This window comes from Neocloeon triangulifer, unplaced genomic scaffold, assembly GCF_031216515.1.
Source record: "Neocloeon triangulifer isolate White Clay Creek 2 clone unplaced genomic scaffold, ASM3121651v1 ptg000017l, whole genome shotgun sequence".
NCBI lineage: Eukaryota > Metazoa > Arthropoda > Insecta > Ephemeroptera > Baetidae > Neocloeon > Neocloeon triangulifer.
Window position 1 is genome coordinate 4,459,792 of NW_026775559.1, and position 21,098 is coordinate 4,480,889.

General features: G+C 35.6%; 5 protein-coding genes across 9 annotated transcripts in view; 1 reads left to right on the forward strand and 4 right to left on the reverse strand.

Moving 5' to 3' along the window:
* LOC132203041 (ly6/PLAUR domain-containing protein 6-like) overlaps nucleotides 1–21,098 on the forward strand; it is a 90,357-nt gene that overhangs the window by 59,165 nt on the left and 10,094 nt on the right. For 4 of the 5 annotated variants that reach the window (XM_059630470.1, XM_059630473.1, XM_059630471.1 and 1 more), the window contains 2 exons: nucleotides 5,222–5,377; nucleotides 13,776–13,856. In XM_059630470.1, the coding sequence (XP_059486453.1) occupies nucleotides 5,275–5,377; nucleotides 13,776–13,856 (184 nt within the window). In that variant the 5' untranslated portion in view covers nucleotides 5,222–5,274. Of the gene's footprint in view, nucleotides 1–3,406; nucleotides 3,560–5,221; nucleotides 5,378–13,775; nucleotides 13,857–21,098 lie in introns of those variants that run through there. The other variant, XM_059630474.1, reaches the window with a different exon arrangement.
* On the reverse strand, nucleotides 561–1,674 carry LOC132203038 (C-type lectin 37Db-like). Its single transcript, XM_059630467.1, has 4 exons — nucleotides 1,530–1,674; nucleotides 1,414–1,472; nucleotides 1,068–1,167; nucleotides 561–1,007 (listed from the first exon to the last, which is right to left on the reverse strand). The coding sequence occupies exons 1-4, from the start codon at nucleotides 1,615–1,617 to the stop codon at nucleotides 757–759; spliced, it is 498 nt and encodes a 165-aa protein (XP_059486450.1). The 5' UTR covers nucleotides 1,618–1,674; the 3' UTR covers nucleotides 561–756.
* LOC132203096 (uncharacterized) lies at nucleotides 14,250–15,134 on the reverse strand. The gene is made up of 4 exons (XM_059630565.1): nucleotides 15,011–15,134; nucleotides 14,820–14,856; nucleotides 14,589–14,762; nucleotides 14,250–14,538 (listed from the first exon to the last, which is right to left on the reverse strand). Exons 1-4 carry the CDS (start codon nucleotides 15,053–15,055, stop codon nucleotides 14,285–14,287), a joined length of 510 nt encoding a protein of 169 aa, XP_059486548.1. The 5' UTR covers nucleotides 15,056–15,134; the 3' UTR covers nucleotides 14,250–14,284.
* Nucleotides 15,513–16,587, reverse strand: LOC132203095 (lymphocyte antigen 75-like). Its single transcript, XM_059630563.1, has 4 exons — nucleotides 16,209–16,587; nucleotides 16,084–16,129; nucleotides 15,848–16,018; nucleotides 15,513–15,796 (listed from the first exon to the last, which is right to left on the reverse strand). The coding sequence occupies exons 1-4, from the start codon at nucleotides 16,278–16,280 to the stop codon at nucleotides 15,573–15,575; spliced, it is 513 nt and encodes a 170-aa protein (XP_059486546.1). The 5' UTR covers nucleotides 16,281–16,587; the 3' UTR covers nucleotides 15,513–15,572.
* LOC132203277 (lectin BRA-3-like) lies at nucleotides 18,748–20,581 on the reverse strand. The gene is made up of 7 exons (XM_059630934.1): nucleotides 20,489–20,581; nucleotides 20,413–20,428; nucleotides 20,189–20,356; nucleotides 19,535–20,121; nucleotides 19,365–19,395; nucleotides 19,149–19,313; nucleotides 18,748–19,094 (listed from the first exon to the last, which is right to left on the reverse strand). The coding sequence occupies exons 4-7, from the start codon at nucleotides 19,598–19,600 to the stop codon at nucleotides 18,868–18,870; spliced, it is 489 nt and encodes a 162-aa protein (XP_059486917.1). The 5' UTR covers nucleotides 19,601–20,121; nucleotides 20,189–20,356; nucleotides 20,413–20,428; nucleotides 20,489–20,581; the 3' UTR covers nucleotides 18,748–18,867.

The following is a 21,098-nucleotide window of genomic DNA, read 5'->3' on the forward strand; positions in this document are numbered from 1 at the left end:
GTGATAAGTTTCAAAGAGAGGTGCGCCAATATTTGATTACGTGACACGAGCTGCTGATGAATGCGCCGATTTCTTAATTATTCTGCTGCCGTTCCTCCCTTCTCTCTTGTTCGTCCACTTACTTCACGCTGAATATTTATGAGGTTAAAATTAGATTGCAAATTTCATCTCGGAGTTAACTCGAATTTCTCGGCTGCTTTGCTCCCCGATGTCAATTCGGAAATCTGAAGTATGGTGGACCCTCCGGCCCTCATAAAGTAATCCTAGCTAACGATGAGGCTCGCGATTTATTCCAAATATCATAATATTTTTTTTTTCGAAATCATTGGCGATAAAAAGCGTTAAATTGAGATGAAAAACGTTTCCAGGGTTACAATAGAGATGAAGTAGGTGATTGTGTCAATTATTCCGCGGAACGATGCCTCTCATCACGAAAAAATCATTTTGTTCCATATCAAAAAATTGAATCGGCTGAGTTCAAGTGTGCGCGCCCATTACGCTTAAATGATGAGCGATTGCAAAAGGTCATTAATCAGAGAATTGATCCGTTTATTGCCATTTTATTTGGAAGACTGCTCACCGATTCCGACGCGTCATCCCATGGAGAAAAAGGCAATTAGTTGAGAAGAGTTTTTTTCGGGTCAGCAAATTACTCTGATCAAGTGGAACTTTTTGTTCTTTCCTGCTCTATAAGAAGAACCCCAACGTGTTTCTTTGCCTTAGAATCATTATTATGATGGATAATTTTTTTTTTAATTAATTTACACAAGCGGATTTTTCGCAAATGAATCTATAAGGGTCTTCACACTTCAAGTCATTCCACATGTGGTTGATCAGCATTCCAAGACAAATGCAGTTTTCATAAGACGCACTTGACGCTGCTGGCTGTCCCGAAGTCCAGCCAAGAAAAGGTCCTAGGGCGTGTCCCGTCGAATCCCAGTAGTACTGGCCCTCTAGGTACAAATCGTTTCCAGATGTCCAGAAGCCATCGACGCCAAGAAAATCACCTTGAAGTCAAGTTGAAAGTAAAATTTAATTGGATTTAGAAAGAAAAAATGGAAACTCACGAACTGCAGTGCGGATGGCCTCATTTTCCGCGTTTGATTCAATTGATACAAGCGTCATCCCTTTGATTTTGCATGCGTAATTTGCCTGGTACCAATTCAACTAAAAATATGAAAAGTTTTAGTGTCAATTTTTCATGAAAAAGAAAAAAAATGCAAAAAGTTTATTGTCACGCTGGATAGATTTTCAAAAATTCTTAACATTTTGTATTATTGGCAACAAAAGCACTTTGGTAATAAATAAATTTATATTATATAATCTACTGCCTATAATTATTAAAAAAATTTAGAACTTTGATGTTTGAAAACAAACTAATTCACAGAGTTGGAAAATAAATAATGAAATTACCCTGCTTGCAGAAACTTCATATGTGCTGTTTCCAAAAGTGAAGCTGAAACTTGCGTTCTCTGAAAATAATTACGCAAATATTTAAATATTCCGTAACCAATAAAATTTATAAATACCAGCTATCAACTGGCCAGTTTCATTGATAGGTTGGGCTGTTGAAAAACTAAAAAGGGCGATGGAAAACACCAGAAGCAAGGCCCTCATTGTGAAAACCACTCGGCCACTAAACGCAGTTCAGGTTTAGACTGAAAATTGTAATCCAGTAATCTTCTTTTTATTTGAGAACGATAGCCGATGATTGCTCCAGTGCAGATAAACTCTATAAATCATTAGAGATTCTCATATAAACCCCCCTTATTATTGCGAGAAGAGTTAAGACTTGATCAAATAAAAAGTGCACAGAAATTACAGGATATTGTTGATTTTAATGTTTTAATCCCTTTGGCTGGGGGACATGGAGAGATTTGCGTATCAATAATAACATATTGTCGCGGTGGATGGGAGTCGATCGGGAGCAAAGTTCCCATCGCTGGCTGGCAAAGTAGATAATCGCCAGGGCTTTAACGAGAGGGAAAAAACTTTTTTGGCGTCACAGTTTCGCGATAATCGGTGGTGGCGAGTGCGCCTGCTTTTCGCCAAAAGGGGCGTATTATTATTATCGAGAGAGCGAATAATATATTGGTGCCGCTGCAAATTAATACTCGTAAAATTTTATTGTCCCCGCCGCCGATACTTGCCCATGTGTATAATTAAACTGCTGCACAGCAATTGGGAGCAGCTCAGCCCAACCTCTCGTAAAAAGCGGGCTTTGTGTTGAAAAACAGACCACGTCGCACTTGTCCAAATGTTTATACAACACGAATCGAGCATGTGCACATGCAAAACGAGAATTCGAATCGGACAAAGACGTGATTTGAATCACGGAGGTTTGCATAATTTTTATGACGTTCGCTAGAATTTACAGTCGTGTGTTTTGAATCCGAGCATGCACCTAAAAAGGGCAACACGCGTCCGTCACAAGGGGCTCTTCTTGTGTATTATTTTAATTCTACAGCCGCACCTGGCATAGGTTTAGAAATTTCTTTGAAATCTCATGCGTTAGCCAGAAAGTCAAAATTTATTGAGAAAAAATTACAATATCAAGGTCGCGAATAATTTTTTACGTTCATTGAAATTCAATTTTTTTCCAATCTGAATTGTGAAGTACATTATCTAATTCCTTCTTTAATTAAAAAAAATATACATTGAAAATCTTTTCTTAAAATTCTTGCTAATATTCTTCATTCTTTCCATTAAAATTTAAAATAGCTATCCAACTGCAGATCAAAGGCTTACACCATTATAACTTTTCAAATTTATAAATATTTTTTCTGGGATAAAATTTTAACCACATTTTTACTCCCTTTTTTGCTCTGACTTGAAATGTTCATCAGGCGTTCAATGATGCCAAATTAGTTTGTGGCAGACTTCAGTTTGCGATTGCTTGCAAAAAACTGAAATAAAAACAAAACAAATCAGGAATTCTTAAAAAAATGGCACCTAATTAATATTTTCATTTTAATTCCTCATGCCATAGTTATTAGTTTTGACCCCCCTGAATCGACTTAAGAGGTTGATTTAATTAATTTTTTTAACCATAAAAAAGTATTTTTGTGAGGTTCCCAAATATAAAATTTTTTCATAATCAAAACTTTATTTATTTTATATGATTTTTCCCCGCCACGTTATTTGCTTAATAAAGATAGTTGTAAAAATATTCAACAAACGCCATGCAGCATTCAGCCCTTGAACAAGCTTATGAGGGTTAATTGGCAAACCACTTTAATCAGTTCAGTCTCCGTCAGAGCTTGGAAGCAAAATCGAAACAGCAGGTCAGGCGCTTATTCGGGTTGATCGTACTTTGTCCATCGCACTCTGGTCGAGGGGAGGGCAAGGCAAGAGTGGGAGCGCACACCTGTGTACCTGCACGGAGAGAGGAATCTCCGCGGCCGGCGGACTCATCGGTCCATCAGTCAGTCGGGTCGGTGCAGTCGGTCGTAGAGTGCGATCCACTTTGCAGCGAGAAGTGTGCGCGCCGTGCGAAATGGCAAAGTGAGCATCGCGGTGAAGGGGCTTCGGCGACACCCCAGAGTGGTGCTTCATGAAGGTAATTTAAGGCACTATATATACTCTTGCAATCTCTCGCGGTGGTGAGACGAGAAATGAAAAACGCGCACAAAGAGCTTTCGACGTGCTGCGGCAGCACTAAATTGTCGTCGAGTGTGCGTGTTCGAGTGCAGAAATGGGAAAAGAAAAGGAGGACTTTTGCGCCAATCTGCAGATTTATTGATCACTAAAAATGTTTTGACATTGCAGAGCTTAGCTTACAAAAGAAATCGAAATGTGTAGGAAAAAAGCTCCTTTGTTACCAATTTAATGGATTTTGAAGGAATAAATTTCAGGCTTTAAAATTATTATTTGAAAGGTAATAAGAATAAATTTGAATAATTTATTTGATTAATTTTATATTACTGGAATTTCTTTGTTAAATTTTTCCGCAAATTTCATTTTAAATTGTTATCACCTAATTAATTTTTTTCTGCTTTCTTCGTCAATGATATATTTGGTTTCAAAATTGACCACTTCACAATTCGACATTTTATGATGATGATTTTTATATTCATTTTTAAAATTTTCACAAATAATTGATTAAAATTTATAATAATTTAATATTACTAAATAAAAAAACATTCTACCGTTTTCTATTTACTTGGTGCAGAAGCAGAATGAAGGCAGGAAGGCTTTTTTCGCAAGAATGACCAGCATCTGCACACATTTTTTTATTTTATATTTTGGGAGGAGCAGAATTTGCCGAAAGCACAACGAGCGCACCGAGCCTGTACAAATTTTATTTCACGCGCGACCATTAGTTTCGAGGAAGAAATTTGATCTCTCTCCAAAATAATGTGCCGCTGCAATATTTCGTCCATCAGCCGCTGGACCGCAGCAGCTCAAGCTGATGATATATCGGGTATCGCACGCTCGCCTTTTCTTTGTGGCCGAATTCTCAAAGGGACGTATATATTTTCGGAGGCGCGAAAAATAAGCCTGCGAGGGAGGATGAGAAGTTTTTTTCTTTCTTTGGACGCGCCGAAAAAGAGAGGCGGATTTTTGTTGTGGCTCAAACTTTTTCGCTTCCAGCTCATCTCTTCTTTTGTTTGTTTCCCGGCTGCAGACGCTTTTTTCTGTTTTTATACACGTCTGGAAAAATAAAGAGATTCTTTTCATAATGCAGCTCACGGTAAAAAATTGGACAGGTGTTGAGCACTTAAGAAGATTGTTTATTAAAAAAGAAAAGCAAATATTTTTTCCTTTCTTCAAATTGGATCAAGACCAGATATTAATTTAAAAAGTAATTTTTCAAAACATAAAAATGAGTAGTAATTAGTTAATAATGAATTTTTTCAATTTTATCTTATCCCCAGCAAGGAACATTTTTTCAGTAAAGTTGATCACGGTGCCCTGAAGGTGTAGTGAGCGAGTTTATTTTATTTGCAACACGATTTAACGCGTTGATGTGCACGGAGAGCAATTAGCCGAGGCATTTTCCAAAGGGCGGCTCCTCTGCCTCGCTCACTATGGTCTTACCGAAGTTCCAAATTACAGGTTTTGCACTCTGGTGAGGTTTATAAATAAACACAAACCTCACTTAACCCTCGTCTTCTCTTTCGTAATTGCGTCTCGCGGCCGTTCATCCTTCTCGGAAAAAGTGAATTCTTCCCTTCTTTGGTGGACATTAATCTGACTTGTGTTATTTGTCTTGTTGCAGTGAAATCTGTGTGTTGGATGCGGCGGGCGTGAAGTCGCAGCAGCGGCCGCGTGATGCCTGTGCGCTTCTGCCTGCTCATGCTGGCGACTACCTGCACAATCACCACAGTTCTTTCCAAGGCCTCGTTTTACCACGACTCGACGGGCTCCGATTTCTGTGAGTAGAACATTAATTTGCTCAATTTTATTTACAGTTTTCATAAAAGTAATTCATAAGGATACATTTATTTTAACGGAAAGAAATAAAGAAATTAAAAGTAAAAATTGGTCTTCTTAAATGAAATATGAAACTGAATGAAGTCAAATAGGTTAAGAAAATTATTAATAGAGAATAGCCAGGTATGACATTAGGCTACCAAATTGTTAGTTATCGGCATGTAGAGCATTTATTTAAAATAATGATAAAAATTAGAGCTTTGCAATATTAATATAATGTATGTTATTTAAAAACGTTGAAAGCTGATTAAAAAAATGTTACTTAAATTAATTTTTCAACATAAGAACATAATGTGTTTTAACAAATTAAGTTTGAAAAATTATAAAATAAATCTTGCTCTCTTTATGAATATTTAATATCTTTAAATTGAATTATTAAGTTTAATAATTCTTAACGTATTATTTCAGCGTCCAAGGTTAACCTTAACACAAGGAAATTTTGAATTAGTTTCCTTGGCTTCTTATTAAATTTGAAATTCAGAATAAGTAGGAGTAATTATTAAAGCATTTTTATTTTAAGCGCAAAATCTTGAAAATCGCGTTGCAATTAGAAAATTTTGTGCATTTGAGCCAAGTTATTTCTAAACAGAGGATGTGTGCCTTCATAGTTTGAAAAAAAGCTAGTATTTTTATTAAAGATGCAGAGCAGGAATTCTTCAAGCGCATAAGGGACCAAGACAGAATGGTTTAGCGCAGGCACGCATGGTCGGCAGGTGGAAAATGCGAAAACGCTCGGGCCATTCGCAGGCGAGCACATTTTCTTTGCGCGAGCGAACGCTTTGCAAGGGAAATCACGTTCCGGAATAGGAGGCAGCTGCGGGCCGGCCGACGAGCAACCCGCTTGACATGCCCGGCGAGCGGGTTGTCTATGTGCGGGGGGGACACACGACCAAACCAAAACTTTGATCTTTTATTAAGCGGCAAAACTTCAACTGCCGCCGCTGGCCAAACCAGGCCAAGCGTCCGGAAATGCGGAGATCAATTTTGCAGGCAAATCAACTTTGAATATTTTATTTGAAAACGAAGCGTCCTTTCCTGTCAAACTTTTCCTCTCAACTCCAATAAAGAAGGAGAGTTTTTACATATACATTCAAATTTCGTTTTTGGTCGCGTTTTTGTTCAACTTTTGCACCGTTGATTTGGCACGTCGACATGCAAATTTTCTCTCTCAGGTTGAACCTGGATGAATAAAACATCATCCGTTGGCTGCTGCCGCGGCTCCAGTATAAAAATATAACACCGGGAGCACGCGACTGGCTGTTCGGACGGGCATTGATACACACGGCTTTTTCTCTTCCGACCGCCAGCCTGATGCAGAGGTATAAATGAGGCAGTCGGAACAAAAGTGTTTTGGAAAAAAATAAATAAATGGAAAGCAGGTTGGCGAGTGCTGAAAGCTTTGCACACGTTTTGTGATTACGTGCAGCTGAGCACAAAAGCAGCGACGAGCTTATGTTTGCAATCACTGGTTTTACAAAAGAGATTGAAATTTAAAATGTTTGATTGCGTCGATTTTGCTCTGAAAAATTTTAAAGCTAGGCAGAAAGCAGATACTGTATGGCTCAGCAGAATTGATTTATTCTAAAAAATAAAATCAAATAAATACTAATAATAAACCAACTTTTTCAAGGGACTTACGTTTAATAAAACGTTAATGACTGTAAAGTGAGATGCCATTGATTTACAAATAATTGTTACAAATAATCAAAATTTTGAGCAACTGTTTATTTTTGCTAGTATTTTGAACACTCCAGGATCTGATAATATAATTAAATTTATCTCGTCCCATTCAAAATTTAAAAACATTTCAGAATTTTGGCTCAAAGATATCTGTTTAACAGAAATTTTGACATGATAGCAGCAGCTTTAATGAAGGAAAGGATGCATACATACATTACGCACAATAACTCATTCAAGTGAGCAGACGTGTTCGCAAATGAACTTTCATGGTATGCAAGCGATACGATTGAAACGCCGGAGAACCGCTGACGCTTTTTGTCCTCTAGCACATCACACGCGTTTGCATTGTGTTTAGCACGGGTACACGCTCATAATTTAACTTCTCGCGCTTATGGCAGCAGAGGCGAGACACGCACATTTCCTGCGAGAGCTGGGCGCACATTCTGGATAATGTCGAAACGGACGACATTATTCTTGTTCGAGTATAGTTTTGTGTTAAATTCGCTCGACGAGAGAGCGAGAGAGACCAAAACCATGGCGAGAGATGAATGCAAGGGAAATTGCGATCCATACCTGCGTCGCCTCTGCGTTATGAAAAGATGATCCCTTTTGCTGGCGCACACTCTGCCGACGACGAAAATGGTTTTGGAGACCGTTGTTGACTGCCTTGCTTGGGGAAATAAATGCCGCACTCGTTGAGCACAGCTATGGCTCTCTCGGAATTTCAAATGACGCCCAGTGTGTGCAAAGAGCACTTTCGGCCTCTGTTTTCCGCCCTAAAATAATCTCGCATGCATGAGGTGCGGCTACTCGCGTCTAATTTCAATTTTCTTTTATATATTCATCCTTCGAAAGGGAAAAGCTTTGGAAAAGCTCTACTGGATTTTTAATAAATCGCTGCGCCGGCGGAAAGTTAATGAGATTACGCCATCAAAAGATAATGTAACTGAACACAAATTGCATTACACGGTGCTCCCTCCCTGCTCATCTAAACAAATTATGAGTGCTGAAAAGAAAAGAGGGATCTCTCCAGTATACAAGGGTGAGTGTTGGAGTGGAGCTTCAAATTTGAAGAGCGATGAGGAAATAAATCAAATTTAATGAGCAAAAATAATGAGATTATTTTACAAAATTAAAGTAGGTTTTAATACATGATTTAAACAAATTATATGGTAGTAAGTAATTATATTTTATAAGAAAAATGCAAATTAATTAGGTCTTCAAAAATTATCCTTGATGATTGAATTAGCTTTATTAATAATGACTGATTTTTTTCTATAACAACCAGAAATTTTTGCAAATGTTTGTCGTTTTTTTTTTTTGCTCTTTTCTTTTACTTTTATCACTCTAATATGGGACAAATTAATAAAATTTGAAAATCAATTAGTTTACCTTCTAAAAAAAATATACTAACAAATAAACTGGTATTTCAATATTATCTCAAAGCGAGTCAAATAACTATTTCTAAGTAAGTGTATATTTTCATCTGATTTAGTATTTCTCTAGGGGCTTTGATTACCAATGGTGAGTATTTACTGTTTATTGAATTAGCACGAGACTCATTCCAGGTTTCGATTAGCCAATAAATTCCGCGGAACATAATGAATTCATATCCCAAAGCGACGGGCCCTAATTGCAACCCCGGCAGGTATTGTGTGCCGCGTGTACAAATTTATGCAGCGCGAGTTTAATAATGCGAGCAGCAGCAATTCCTGCGGTGCACATTACCATAATAATCATTGCGACATCGAGAGCACTACACCTTTTTATTGCAGTCCGCCGCGTGTTTTGTTGCCGGCTGCATATTTCGTTTTTGAGAGGCAAGTGCAGCAGGGAATAACTCGCCAGTGCTTCTGTTCCGTCGGGTCGACGTGGGCATAAATTGTGCAGTTTTGTGCCAACCTGCTGCCGAGAATTTACGAGGCCGAATAGCCGCTAAACCGGACAGACATGATTTGTGCAAATTATCGTGGAGAGACCACCACAACATTGAATTTCAGTCTTTTTTTATAATGCTGAACCTTTTTTTCAATTTGTCATTATTATAGTATCCTTTAAATGTCAAATACAAAATTTTGAATTGTTGTTGAGCAGGAAGACAAAGATTGAACAGACATAAAAATTTTAAATTAAACAATTGTTTTTGTGAAAATTTTAATTGTAACAAGATTAAATAATTTTTTGGCAATAATACTTTTTAATGAAGATTAAATTTAACATTATTTAGTTTATTTATCTAAAAATTACATTTAAAAAATTAGAATAATTTGATACACTTTATATACATAGATATTAAGCTTAAATGCGTCGGATTTATGAAGTTTTATGATTCCTAGATAATTATTATTACAATTTTTACTCATCATGGAAAATAAGAGTAGTAGCATATGAAAATGTAGTAGCAAATTGGTTAATGAAATTGGCGCAGACGTAATTATGGCTGAATTTAAAAACATATTGTGAATATAATAGAAACTCATGAAATTCAAATATCAACTAAATCTAAATTTAAAATCAAAATTAAGAAACTTGTTGTGTACAGAAATACAGAATTGCTGAAATTTTATCCTGCTGTGAAAACTTGAAAATATTCTAAAAATATTAAAATTTAAGAATTTTTTTCTTTTCAATTCTCTCTAGTTTAAATACATAATATGTGGGAAAGTAGAAAAAAACCCATCATGAACTTCACCAGTATAATAAAGAATGAAAAGTCATGCATGACCTGAATAGATGTTGCGGCGCAATTTTCACTCTGGCGCGGCTGTTCAAAACCGGCACCAACGAAATTAATTAAAATCCGGAACAAAAAGAGCGGATTCCAGCATCAGAATTTTCATTGGCGCCGTTGCCAGCAGCATAAAACATCATACACAGTATGCACCCGGCAAAAAAAAAAGACCAGCGGGTGTGATGCCAAAAAAAAGGGCAACCGAGTGAGTGCCTCCGGGGCTGCACTCCCACTCATCTCTCTGCCCCCGTTTGCTAAAAGGGCTGCATGAATTGACTGCCGGCTCGGCGGGTCGCCCAATCTATTCCTCCATTCCGCAAACACGGGTGCATATAAATATGACATCGGATGGAGAATTTTTCATCTGAGGGAATGTCGGATGAGTTAATCAGAATGAAACTCTGCATGAAAAATGAAATGCGAGAGACAACTTTGATGCAGCCAGTTGAGCTGCCGGCTTATTTGCATAATTGGTTAGTGGCTTGTTGGATCAAACACCTTGTTCTCGCTTGACTTTGCAAATTTGTTCAGCACACCAGCATGACATGAAAAAAAGTTTGCTAAAATACGTTCAATGATGCTCACAATTTTAAGAAAGGATTTGTCAGATTTGTCACGAAAATGCAGTTTTCGTTTAATTTTAAGCATTTTACTAACTAACTACACGCGCTATTTCTAAAACTAGTTATTGGTTTACATTATGAAAGCTATACTTTCACAGTTTGAATTAAATTTTTCATTAACTTTTGGAATTGACCTGGAAATGAGTTACAAAATTTCCGCAAATGAGAATCAATGATGTTAATCCAATTTAATTGATGTATTTATTTCCTGCAGTTTTTCAAAAATTTTCAGATTTTTATATTTTATTTATTGGTATTTTTGCTTTAAAAATCAGTTAAAGAAGACATTTTTTGTATTTTTTTTTTAATGTTAATATCTAAACAATTAGCCATTGATTTATTAGGAATAAATAAATCCATGCAATTAGAATTATGGACCGTACAAAAATAAATTAAATGATCTATCATAAATAATAATAATAATTATATTATTCATTTATTTAATATGAAAATTTTAATTGTGTTTATTCTTTGAAGAGTTCACCCGTTGATATGTTGAATTACAATACAAGCTGAAAATTTTGGAGGAGTAACCGCGAGGGAAATTCTTCTCACGCATTTCTCGTGTGACGGCCAACACAAATTTATGGTTATTTTGATTTCACGTGAAAAACCGCAGACGCGCTTCCAATCAAGAAACACTTAAACCATCACCGCGCGCTCAACAAGGTGTAATTTATGTCAAAACAAACTCCCAAGAGCTATCATCTCCTCCTTTGTGCCGAGTGCTGCTGCTTCTCTCTTTTACAAGATGAGAGGAAAAGATCGGGTCGAAAAGTTGTCACCAACACACAGCGTTTGATCTCTTATCTGCGCGACGAGACTCGGTCTTTTGATCCTTTTATTGCTCCCGCGGCCGGTCTACTGGAATTTCTCTCCGTGTGTGGGAAAATATTCGCCTCTCTAGATCCCGCCGCGGCTGTTAATTTCCAAATTATCATCCGGTCGTTGATTTTACGAGTTTGCACCTCGAGAGACTCTCTTCTGCGATTTATTACGAACCCGAGCCGGAGCAAGCCGCCGTGCACTCTCGGGCATTAATATTTCATCTAATTAGCCTCAAGGGCGTCGCGCCGCGCCAAACAGATGCCCACCCGGTTGCATACCCTCGCTGGAGAACACGGGTCTGCTCATTATGTTGGCTCGTGTTTAAGCACAAGAAAATTTCCAAGGGAGCATCAACTCATATTTCATGACCACCTTTTTGTACCACAGTTAATTATGAAATGGGAAGCTCAGAACAGCGGTTTGAGTGACATTAATTAGCGGTGAAAATGATATACAAAAAACTTCCCTCTTTTTGTTAAAATTAAGTTGCAAGTATAAAACCCAGAGCTGGCAAGTGTATAAAGTACAGCTTACTCAGCACCCATAACAATAAAAACAAAATATGTACAAGAAACGAAAAAAAAAATCGGCTTCGGAGCAATATAAATTATAAATATAGATAATTGCCTTCTGATACAATCAATAAAGGCACTTTGCAACTAAATATTATATTAATAATGTATCCCCTGAATTAATAAATCTATTTTGATAATAAAAAAATACAATACTATCCGTAATTAATTATAGGTTATTGGTCGAATCTGAATTTCTGATAAATATTGAAGACAGTCTAAATTCTTCAACATTCAAAAATGGAAAAATTATTGATATGCACGAAAAGACTCGTTTTCCTAAATAAAGGTTTGGTGAACTATTTCTGTAGAAACTATAAGTATGATAAAGCATTTGCAAAACGACCCATCTTTTAAAGTTATACATTTTGACTGGAACATTCATTCAAAATAATTTATAAAGATATACAAAATAGTATACATATAAAATAAAGATTGTAAGAATAGAAATTGAAAATTGGAATTTTTTAATAATCTATTTTTATAGTTCTTTGTTCTTTGTTATAAATTTCATTTGGTACACTTATAAATTTTATTTTCAACTAATCTTAACAAAATTCTTTGGGCTAATTTATCATTTTGGGTGTATGAAATGAGTAAATTTTATAATGAGCCTGCAACAAAATACAAGTGTTGGATTGCGTCAATTTGGGTGTAAATGAAACACTCTCTGCTCCGTAAAATAATCTGTGCCAAAATGGAGCAACCGACCTGCTTTTCCACACTAATCTGCTGCTCGCCGGTGTGCAGTAATAATGAAGCACATTATGCGCGAAGCCGCTTAGTCTCTGTGTTCTTTAATAAAACGGCAAACACGAAGGTATTCACGGTGGCGGTCTGAGGCCAAAACACTGCAGCCCTTTTGCAGCTGACAGCCTGTTAAGGCACTTTGTCTAACCGACTTGCTCATCAGCCCTTTCAGCTGAGAGATTTTGCAAGCCCAATCACCGGTGCGCGGGGCCCTTTTCAAAACCGAATTATGTGTGCCTCAATTTTCGCAGTCTCAGAGGAACGCTTTGGCTAATTACTCGGCTTGTGAGTACACATGCACATATTTTAGCGTTGCTCTTGTTTTTACGCAAAGTCACACAATGGTTGCATTGATTATTACAAAATATTAATTCCAAACAGCAAGTCAAAGAGTCTATACAAATACAGAATCCCTCCATTAAATTATTTAAAACAAAATAATTGAGAATAATAAGTAAAGAATATATTTATTTGTTTGTGATATTTTAGTTAAAAATCAATAATTTGATTTGCATTATTGAAGCAAAATTTAAATTGTACCGATTCAACACCTGCCACACTTAAATTCTTAACAAGTATTGTTTTATTTTAACTCATTAGTAATTCAATTAAAACAGAACATTCAGTTTATCAATATCAAACCCCATGAATTAAATAGCCGTCGTCATTTTCACTGAAAGCTAAAATAAAAGCTGGATATCATGTAGCTAAAAAAATCAAATCAAGTTTTTATAATTACATTATGATGAAACACACTTTTGTGCTCTAGTTATTATTATTAATTTTAATTAAGTAAAATCGAATCGCATAGCATTTTGTTTGATAGATTTAACTTATCTATGAAACATTCTTTGATAGTAATCAAGACGGTTATTCAAATATTGATCCCAATATTATTTTACAAAGAATTTGCTGGAATTTGCAAAGCTTTTTCACAATTCCAAATTTAAAAATATCTTGTTTATTTATTTTCATTTAAAATGTGAAGTAATTCAGATTCAACCTGGAAAATATTTCCTCTCACTGAAGGATGAAGAATTTTTTTACAAAGTCAGTCTAGAAGTCTCATTTGTATTCGCTGGACTTTTTCAGCCCTTGGCCCTTTTCGCCCACGCCTTTGTGTTTTTTCTAAGCTTTGCTTCTTTCTGCTTTCAGCCCTCACGTGCTTCACGTGCGTCAACGTGTCGGACAATGAGATTTGCAACCAGTACGCGATCGACCGGCCCTGTCCGGCAGGTAAGAGGCTTTTTTCTCATCCCTCGCTTTCACTTATGCCAAGTACTTGTTGTACGGTTTGATTAAAATGCAGTGACACGTCTGTGGGGAGCGAGATAATTGCCCTCGATAAACCATGCAGTGAGTAGTATTAGGTGCGATGGACACGAACACCGCATTATGTGTACTGAGCACACACGCTCGGCTTTTAATCAGGGTCCATTTGACCTACTGCCTGCGTCTGCCAACGGTCGCGGGGTCACGTTTGCTGGCAGCCCCATTGAGTCATCAACAACGGTCTGCTGGAGACGCAGACCAACCGGAAACTAATTTTGTTTGCAAGTCAACTGATGTTAAATTATCTAGTGCATTTTTTATAGTAATGATGTTAATTTAAAAAATCCCATTCTTATTTAATTTTTTTAATTAAAAATTTTGCACAATTATATTTAAGGAAGATTTATTTCTACAGCATTTTTAGGTTCACAGAAAATTCCACCATAATAATTACCGCAATAATCATCACTCCAGCCGCCGTCAACAGGGGTGAAGTCGAGACATATACTCGGAAACGCCGTCCACTCCAAATTGGGTTGATTCAATGCCCAACGGTGCTCGGTGATTTTGTGCCCAGAACCCTCCCAGCGCCAATCGGTCGAATTCACCCTCTCAGCTCCAATCCAGAACCAGTCGTAGAAAAAGCCTGTTTTATTTAAATTAATCATAATTTTTTTTTAGCAAAGCTAAACGAACCGTTTGATGAGGCCCAGTTTTGAATAATATCCCATTTTTCCAATGTCTCAAAAGTTATCAGCTGCATCTTAAGTGCCTTACAAGTTGCTGAAGCGTTGTCTCTCAACGCGTAATCATCTGTCTTGATGTAGTACTGGTCACCGTTAATGTCGACATATCCGTCATATGGAACCCCTTAAATGGAGCAAATCGTTTACTATAGTTGAATATATGCAAAAGAAAAACCCTCACGTGGTACGCGGTCGCTGAAAGTCGTTGAAAAATGTACCTGAATTTTTAATCATATTAGAAAAATTTTGTTGCATTAAATAACATTAATCTTGTAGTTTTTTTTATGAAAAAATCAATCTTGCCATCACAAATTAAATCAGAATGGCTCAAAGTTTTCAATTTGACAATACATTTAATTAAAATAAACTTACCTGCAGAATCAAAAAGGTAACTAACAATACAAGCTTGAAGAACATTGTGATTAGTAATGTGACTTTCAATCTAAACTCCCGTCATTTATAGAAATTACGTTCAAGAGATAATGACGGTAAGAATGTTTTAAATATTATCGGATTATCATGATCAGTTCAAGCAGTCCAAGCTCAATTTATATCAGACATGTCATTATTTTTCTGTATAATATTACTCTGATATTTTGGGCAACCATTTTAATTAATTTTACACTAAACTTGTTAAATAAAATATTTAACATGCAACAGATTTATAAGCATAAATGCAAAAAGTTATACTCATTTCAATATCAATAATTAAATCAAAACGCAGTAAAATAAAAAGAAGTTATATGCTAGCTAATTTATTCGCTATAATTATTTTTTGTTTTTAAGAGCTGAAAAAATAGTAAAATTTAATGTAAAAAATAAAATTAATATTTTTTTTTAATCTACCATTTTAGTAAGCAATAAAAATCATGTCTTGCGTTTCAGAATGTCATATCAAATTAACAGTTTAATCAATGAAGTAATATTTTTCTAATTATTCACAAATGTATCCCAGGCTGTACTCAAGGCAGTTATCATCGTCCCATCCAAGGGACCAAAAGCTGAAACTAATGCACGTTCTTATTGTGTCATTGTTAACTGTCGGCTCGTCTGGCGCCCACCGGAAATACGAGATTTCCTCGCCAATAGGTTCCCAAATCCAAGTTGAGGAGTTCTCATTTTTCAGTGCCCCAGACCACATCCAATCATACTCATGACCTTCAATTTATCCATTTTAATATGATTAATTTAAATTTAAATTTTCCAAACCGTTGTCATAAAGCCACTGAACAGCGTCATCATACTTTTGTTCGGTTTGGAAAGAAATCAAATTCATGTCCCTTGATATGCACTCTGCTTGCGCGTCATCTCTGTGGGTAGGGGTTGTATCGATGAAGTACTTTGTCCCATTTACATGCACAAAACCACGAAAATCTGCAACTTTAAAATCAATTCTCGTTTTATAAGGATTTTTTTTATTAAAATTTTATAAATTTTGAGCGTACTTTTCTCGTTCCTTTCATTATCATATCTACTTTTCTGTCCCTGGACCTGAAATTTATAATACGAATTTGAATCCTTTGAATTTTCTGATTTTGAAATTCCCTCGAGGCTTTAATGCAAACCCTACCTGAATAATCGTCAGGAGAATAAAAATCCATAGAAAATGGACAGCTGCTGCGCCGGTCATTTTGGTAGCCATTGTGATAAGAAGTTATCTTGAGACGTTGATGTAAAAAATAATTGATTAATTGCAATTTGCATACCGGTTTGTGATTCCACTCTTTGATAATGTGTGTGGAAAAAAAACCAAATGAAAATGTTATCGAGTTACTTTCTCAGTTGGGTACAACTCTTTTCTTTTGATGCTGTTATTTTGTATGTGTCTATCTGGTTTCTATTGTTCTTAAGAGTATTAGCTTGTTAAATTAAAAATTTGTTATAAATAGAGATTTAAAAAGTTGAATTGAATTGAATTCCAAAAAATCGCGGTTAATAATAAATAAATTAAACAATGAAAAAATGAAAGATATGAATTTTGGAAATAAGCTCAAAATTTCTTCTTCAATGATCGATCAAAAATTTTTAATGTTCTCGACGTGAAAAAAAATCATAATTCATTCATAATTAAGAATTATAAGTGATTTTTATGAAAATATTAATAATAAATTACATAAAAAAAATCAAAATTAAAACTTGATTGCACATAATTTTTTTTTTAATATTGACAAATGTAACCTAGTAAATAATTATTGCAGTTGTCATCATCCCATCCTTGGGACGCTGCGCTGAAATCGATGCACGTTCTAATATTGTTGTTGTTCACTGATGGTTGACCTGGCGCCCACCGGAAGTATAAAATTTCATCGCCGGTAGATTGCCAAATCCAAACTGAAGAGTTGTACTCTTTCAATGCTCCGGTCCACACATAATCATTTGAAATACCTTGCAACAAAAGTTTAAAAAACTATAATATTAACATACTAAAATATCATACCATTGTCGGAAAGCCATTGAACGGTGTCGTCAAACTTTTGCTCCGTTTCAAAGTTGATCAAAGTCATGTTCCTGGCCTCGCACTCTGCTTGCGCATCATCTCTGGTGACAGTTACGACTGTTTCAATATAATACTGGGTCCCATTCACGTCAACATATCCTCGAAGCTCTGCACCTTTTGCATGCAAAAAAAATGTTAAACTAATTTGCCGCCTTTACCTTTCCCGTCCTTTACCTTGATCACCTTTGCTTTGTCCTATAGCCTGAAATTAAGTTAAATGAATTCATAATAAAATAATATAAAGGTCCCTATAAATGACTAATAGTTTTTTTTTCATTAAATCTTACTAGGACAATTCCACAGAGAGCGCATAAAACAAAAAGAACCGTCTTGCTGGACATTTTCGTACATCAATGATAAGTTATCTCCACTTGCAAACTCTTAAAAATACCACACTTGTTAAGTTGGTGTACTCTGTAATTATCATTCTATGCCTTTCAAAAAAAGAAGGAGCACACAGAAGCACTTTCTATGGCGAGTTCAATAGTGATTAAATGATATGATTTATCACATTGTGATTTAATTTTCGGTTCTTAATAATTTGGTTACAAATTATTTTCAATGAAAAATATTTCCATCATGCAAGTTTTATTTTTAGTTTCATTACACCATGCTTCTCACTACATTAAAAAAAAAAAAAAAACTATGAATAAGTTGTTCGCAAGTATGGCTAAGAGATAAACTAAGACAGTCGTCAACATTCTCATTTAGAAATTATGCAACCAGAAGCCCATTTTTTTGTGGCTGGCCAATGAATAATTAGAAATAATTTAAATCAATATTTCTCTGCAGTTGTCTGGCAAACAATCCAATCCGACGCTACTGATGAGATAGTTTGCCTTGCGCATTCCATAAAAAAATTTAACCTATATTTTAATTAAATAATAGAGCATTGATTAAAGAAGTAATAAGTAGTAGTAGTTGTTGTAATGTCATACAAGGATCCTTCGTTCATATAAAAGACCCTTTACGTCGCACCTCCTGTTACTGCTGATTACTCTAAAGCCTGGATGAGATTTTCTGCCATAATATATTTTTCCTTTTCGTCAAATAATATAAGAATCTAATTTTTTAATGGACAATCACCATCGACGTCATCTCTTTTGAATCTGATTGCAGTAATCAAATATGATGCAGTTCCACTTATCTCCACACACTCCTAATAGTTTCCTAATTTTTTGCGAAACTTTTTTAAATGATTCTATTTTTTATTAACTCGCTAACGAGATTTCTCTTATGAGAAATTTCAAATTTATATCAGTAATAATTTGTAACCGTAAAAAAATATATATTTCCTGCAGAACTTTGAATTATAATTTAATAAGTAACATATGAACATGAGGATGAGTGGAGGAATGAACAGTAAAAATAAATGTAACTCTCCTCATTGTTAACAAGAAAGATAAACCCCTCTTATTTTATAATATTGAGTTTTCTCATCATCAACTTTGGAGGTTCTCATTACCCCCATCTCTGGATATTGATTTTGCAGAGAAGCTTAAGAAAATAAGGAAAATGTGGAGAATATTTTCTCCTTTTTTTATTTGTTCAAACTGATGATTTGTAATTTGAAATTCATAGCAATTTCAGAATTAAAAAACAGTATTATTAGATTGATTTCAATACGAATACAGGAGATTTTAAAAATCAGATTGAAATATAATTATTGTCTTGTGTTGATTTATTACAATTGTTGAGAGAGGAAAGCAAAATAAAAGATATTTAGATAATTTCATTTGCAAATGTAGCCAAAATAGTAATTGCTGAGGCAGTCATCGTCGTCCCAACCTCCAAAGTCCAGATTGAAATCTATGCAAAAACGTGATGTGCTTCCATTTCCCGACGGTTGGTCATGTTCCCAGTGGAAATCGGTAATCGGCTGTCCACTTGATTCCCAAATCCAGGTTGGTGAATTTTCTGGCCTTAAACCACCCGTCCAGAACCAATTGTTTGAAAGGCCTTTATTTGATGAAAATTTGTTAAAATGTCGTAAATTGTATTTAAAATTTGAACCATTGTTTCTCAGCCAAGAGGCAACGCTCATCCACTGCCCTCCCTCAAACGAAACGAGGTTCATGCCTCTGACCCTGCATTCACTGAACGCATTTTCCCTATTTACAAATCCAGTAGAAACGTAGTATGTAATTCCCTCAATCTCTACATAATCGCGGAAACTTCCTAAATTAGTCTAAATTAGGTTTTCATTTAAAAATTTTGAAATATGCATACCTTCCGACTTGTTCTCCAGTCCTAACGAAATCTAGGAGAGAAATAATAACAGAATTTATTCACACATGTCCTGGTACCGGGAATCACGTGTTTGTCCATAAGCATGTGACATATGAGACAGACACGAAATTTTGGTACCATGACGTGTATTTTTACTCCTTTTTTTATACCTGCAAAACACTGGAGAAGATAAATACCAGGTGAAGCGCATATCTGCAAGTCTGTCTCCCAAACATGGCGATTGACTGATTTTAAAACTGTGAGAAACATTTGTTTCTTTCATATTTAGCTATTTCCCCACATTTCAAGTTCATAACTTATCTGTTTGGAGACCTGTTGATATAGATTTTGTCGAATATTCACTCGGATGAAACAAAAACTCCTTATCAGTGAAAATGACACAACAATTTACAAATGTTAGAAATCTTTCATAAAATTACAAAAATTAGTAATTTTTTTTTTTATTTTATAATTATTTCAATTTCATTTTTACAAATAAGAAATTAGTAATGGTTGTCTGAATAATTCTAAAGAGGTTCACAAATGTGCCCCAACGAATAATTAACGCATTCGTCGTCGTCCCAGCCACCAAAGTTGACGTTGAAATTGATACAAATGCTGGTGGTCTTATCAGCCTCGGTCGGCTGCCCGGCAGCCCAGAAAAATTCACCAATTCCCTCGCCGGTCAACTCCCACTGCCAAGTCTGCGAACCGCTGGGTCGCAACCCGCTCGTCCAAAACCAGTCTTTAACAAAAGCTGCATCGGGGAAGCAAAATTAGCTTTGAATTTGGGTTCTGCTGACTTAAATAAAAATTAAGCTCACCACTTCCGAGAATCCACGAGCTGACCGACTGCCACTCGCCACTCCGATCAAATGAAATCAAACTCATGTTTCTCGATTGGCAGTCAATTTTGGCTGAATCTCTTGATTTAAGTGCTGTACTGATGTACAAATCAGTCCCATTAACATCCACATACTCGTTGAATATAACTTTTATAATCTTGTTTAAGTATAAAAAATAAAAATTTTCTAGTTATTTCAGTTACCTTTTGATTCTATAGCCTGAAATTAAATTTTCTAGTCAAATTTTATTCATGGATTAAAAAAATTAAAGTGATTCACCTGGATTGTAATTAAGATTGTTGCCACTGAAAACAACGCTCCTTTGCCCAACATCTTGACTCAAGTGGCTGTTAATGGTCCCTTCTAATCTTTAATCACCAGATGTAAATCATATATATCTTATCTCTTTTCGGGGTATTTTTTTAATTAAGAAAAAAAATTAAAAAAAAAAAACACAATCAATCTTTCAAAGGTACCAAAATTTTGCAATAATATTTATTAGTTTTTTTTGTGGATTAGAAAAAAAGAGAAATTGATTTAAAAAAAAAAAATAAAGATTTGAAATAAGGTCATCTTTGAAGCCCTTATTAATCCAACACCCCACAGAGCATTTGTTCTCAAAGCAAAAACTGCTCTTTCCTCGCTCTCTCCACCAGCCTGACACTCCATCCAATTTTCACATAACTATGACCCGCTTTGTCGAGACAAAGGATGATGCATTTGCCGACACCTAGCTCTGACTTCTATCAGAGCGGAGCAACGGCTGCTCACATTCTCAGACTGTGAAACTCAATAGCTCTCTCTGTGTACGTGTATTTCATATTATGCAGCAGCTCCCTTTGCTTAAAAAGAGATGTTGCTGCACTGCTCGCGTCTGTCCGACGACCAC

Bases quoted from the DNA above. Each gene is read 5' to 3' on its own strand.
- LOC132203038 (XM_059630467.1), bottom strand. From the start codon at position 1,617: ATGAGGGCCTTGCTTCTGGTGTTTTCCATCGCCCTTTTTAGTTTTTCA. The intron at 1,473-1,529 runs GTATTTATAAAT...AATTATTTTCAG, and splicing joins AACTGGCCAGTTGATAGCTG to AGAACGCAAGTTTCAGCTTC. The intron at 1,008-1,067 runs GTGAGTTTCCAT...CTTGACTTCAAG, and splicing joins GGCCATCCGCACTGCAGTTC to GTGATTTTCTTGGCGTCGAT.
- LOC132203096 (XM_059630565.1), bottom strand. From the start codon at position 15,055: ATGTTCTTCAAGCTTGTATTGTTAGTTACCTTTTTGATTCTGCAG. The intron at 14,857-15,010 runs GTAAGTTTATTT...TTAAAAATTCAG, and splicing joins TTACCTTTTTGATTCTGCAG to GTACATTTTTCAACGACTTT. The intron at 14,539-14,588 runs GTTCGTTTAGCT...TAAATAAAACAG, and splicing joins AAACTGGGCCTCATCAAACG to GCTTTTTCTACGACTGGTTC.
- LOC132203095 (XM_059630563.1), bottom strand. From the start codon at position 16,280: ATGGCTACCAAAATGACCGGCGCAGCAGCTGTCCATTTTCTATGGATT. The intron at 16,130-16,208 runs GTAGGGTTTGCA...TATAAATTTCAG, and splicing joins TTCTCCTGACGATTATTCAG to GTCCAGGGACAGAAAAGTAG. The intron at 15,797-15,847 runs GTTTGGAAAATT...GATAAATTGAAG, and splicing joins TCAGTGGCTTTATGACAACG to GTCATGAGTATGATTGGATG.
- LOC132203277 (XM_059630934.1), bottom strand. From the start codon at position 19,600: ATGTTTGGGAGACAGACTTGCAGATATGCGCTTCACCTGGTATTTATC. The intron at 19,396-19,534 runs GTATAAAAAAAG...TTTCTCTCCTAG, and splicing joins TCTTCTCCAGTGTTTTGCAG to ATTTCGTTAGGACTGGAGAA. The intron at 19,314-19,364 runs GTATGCATATTT...AGACTAATTTAG, and splicing joins ACTGGAGAACAAGTCGGAAG to GAAGTTTCCGCGATTATGTA.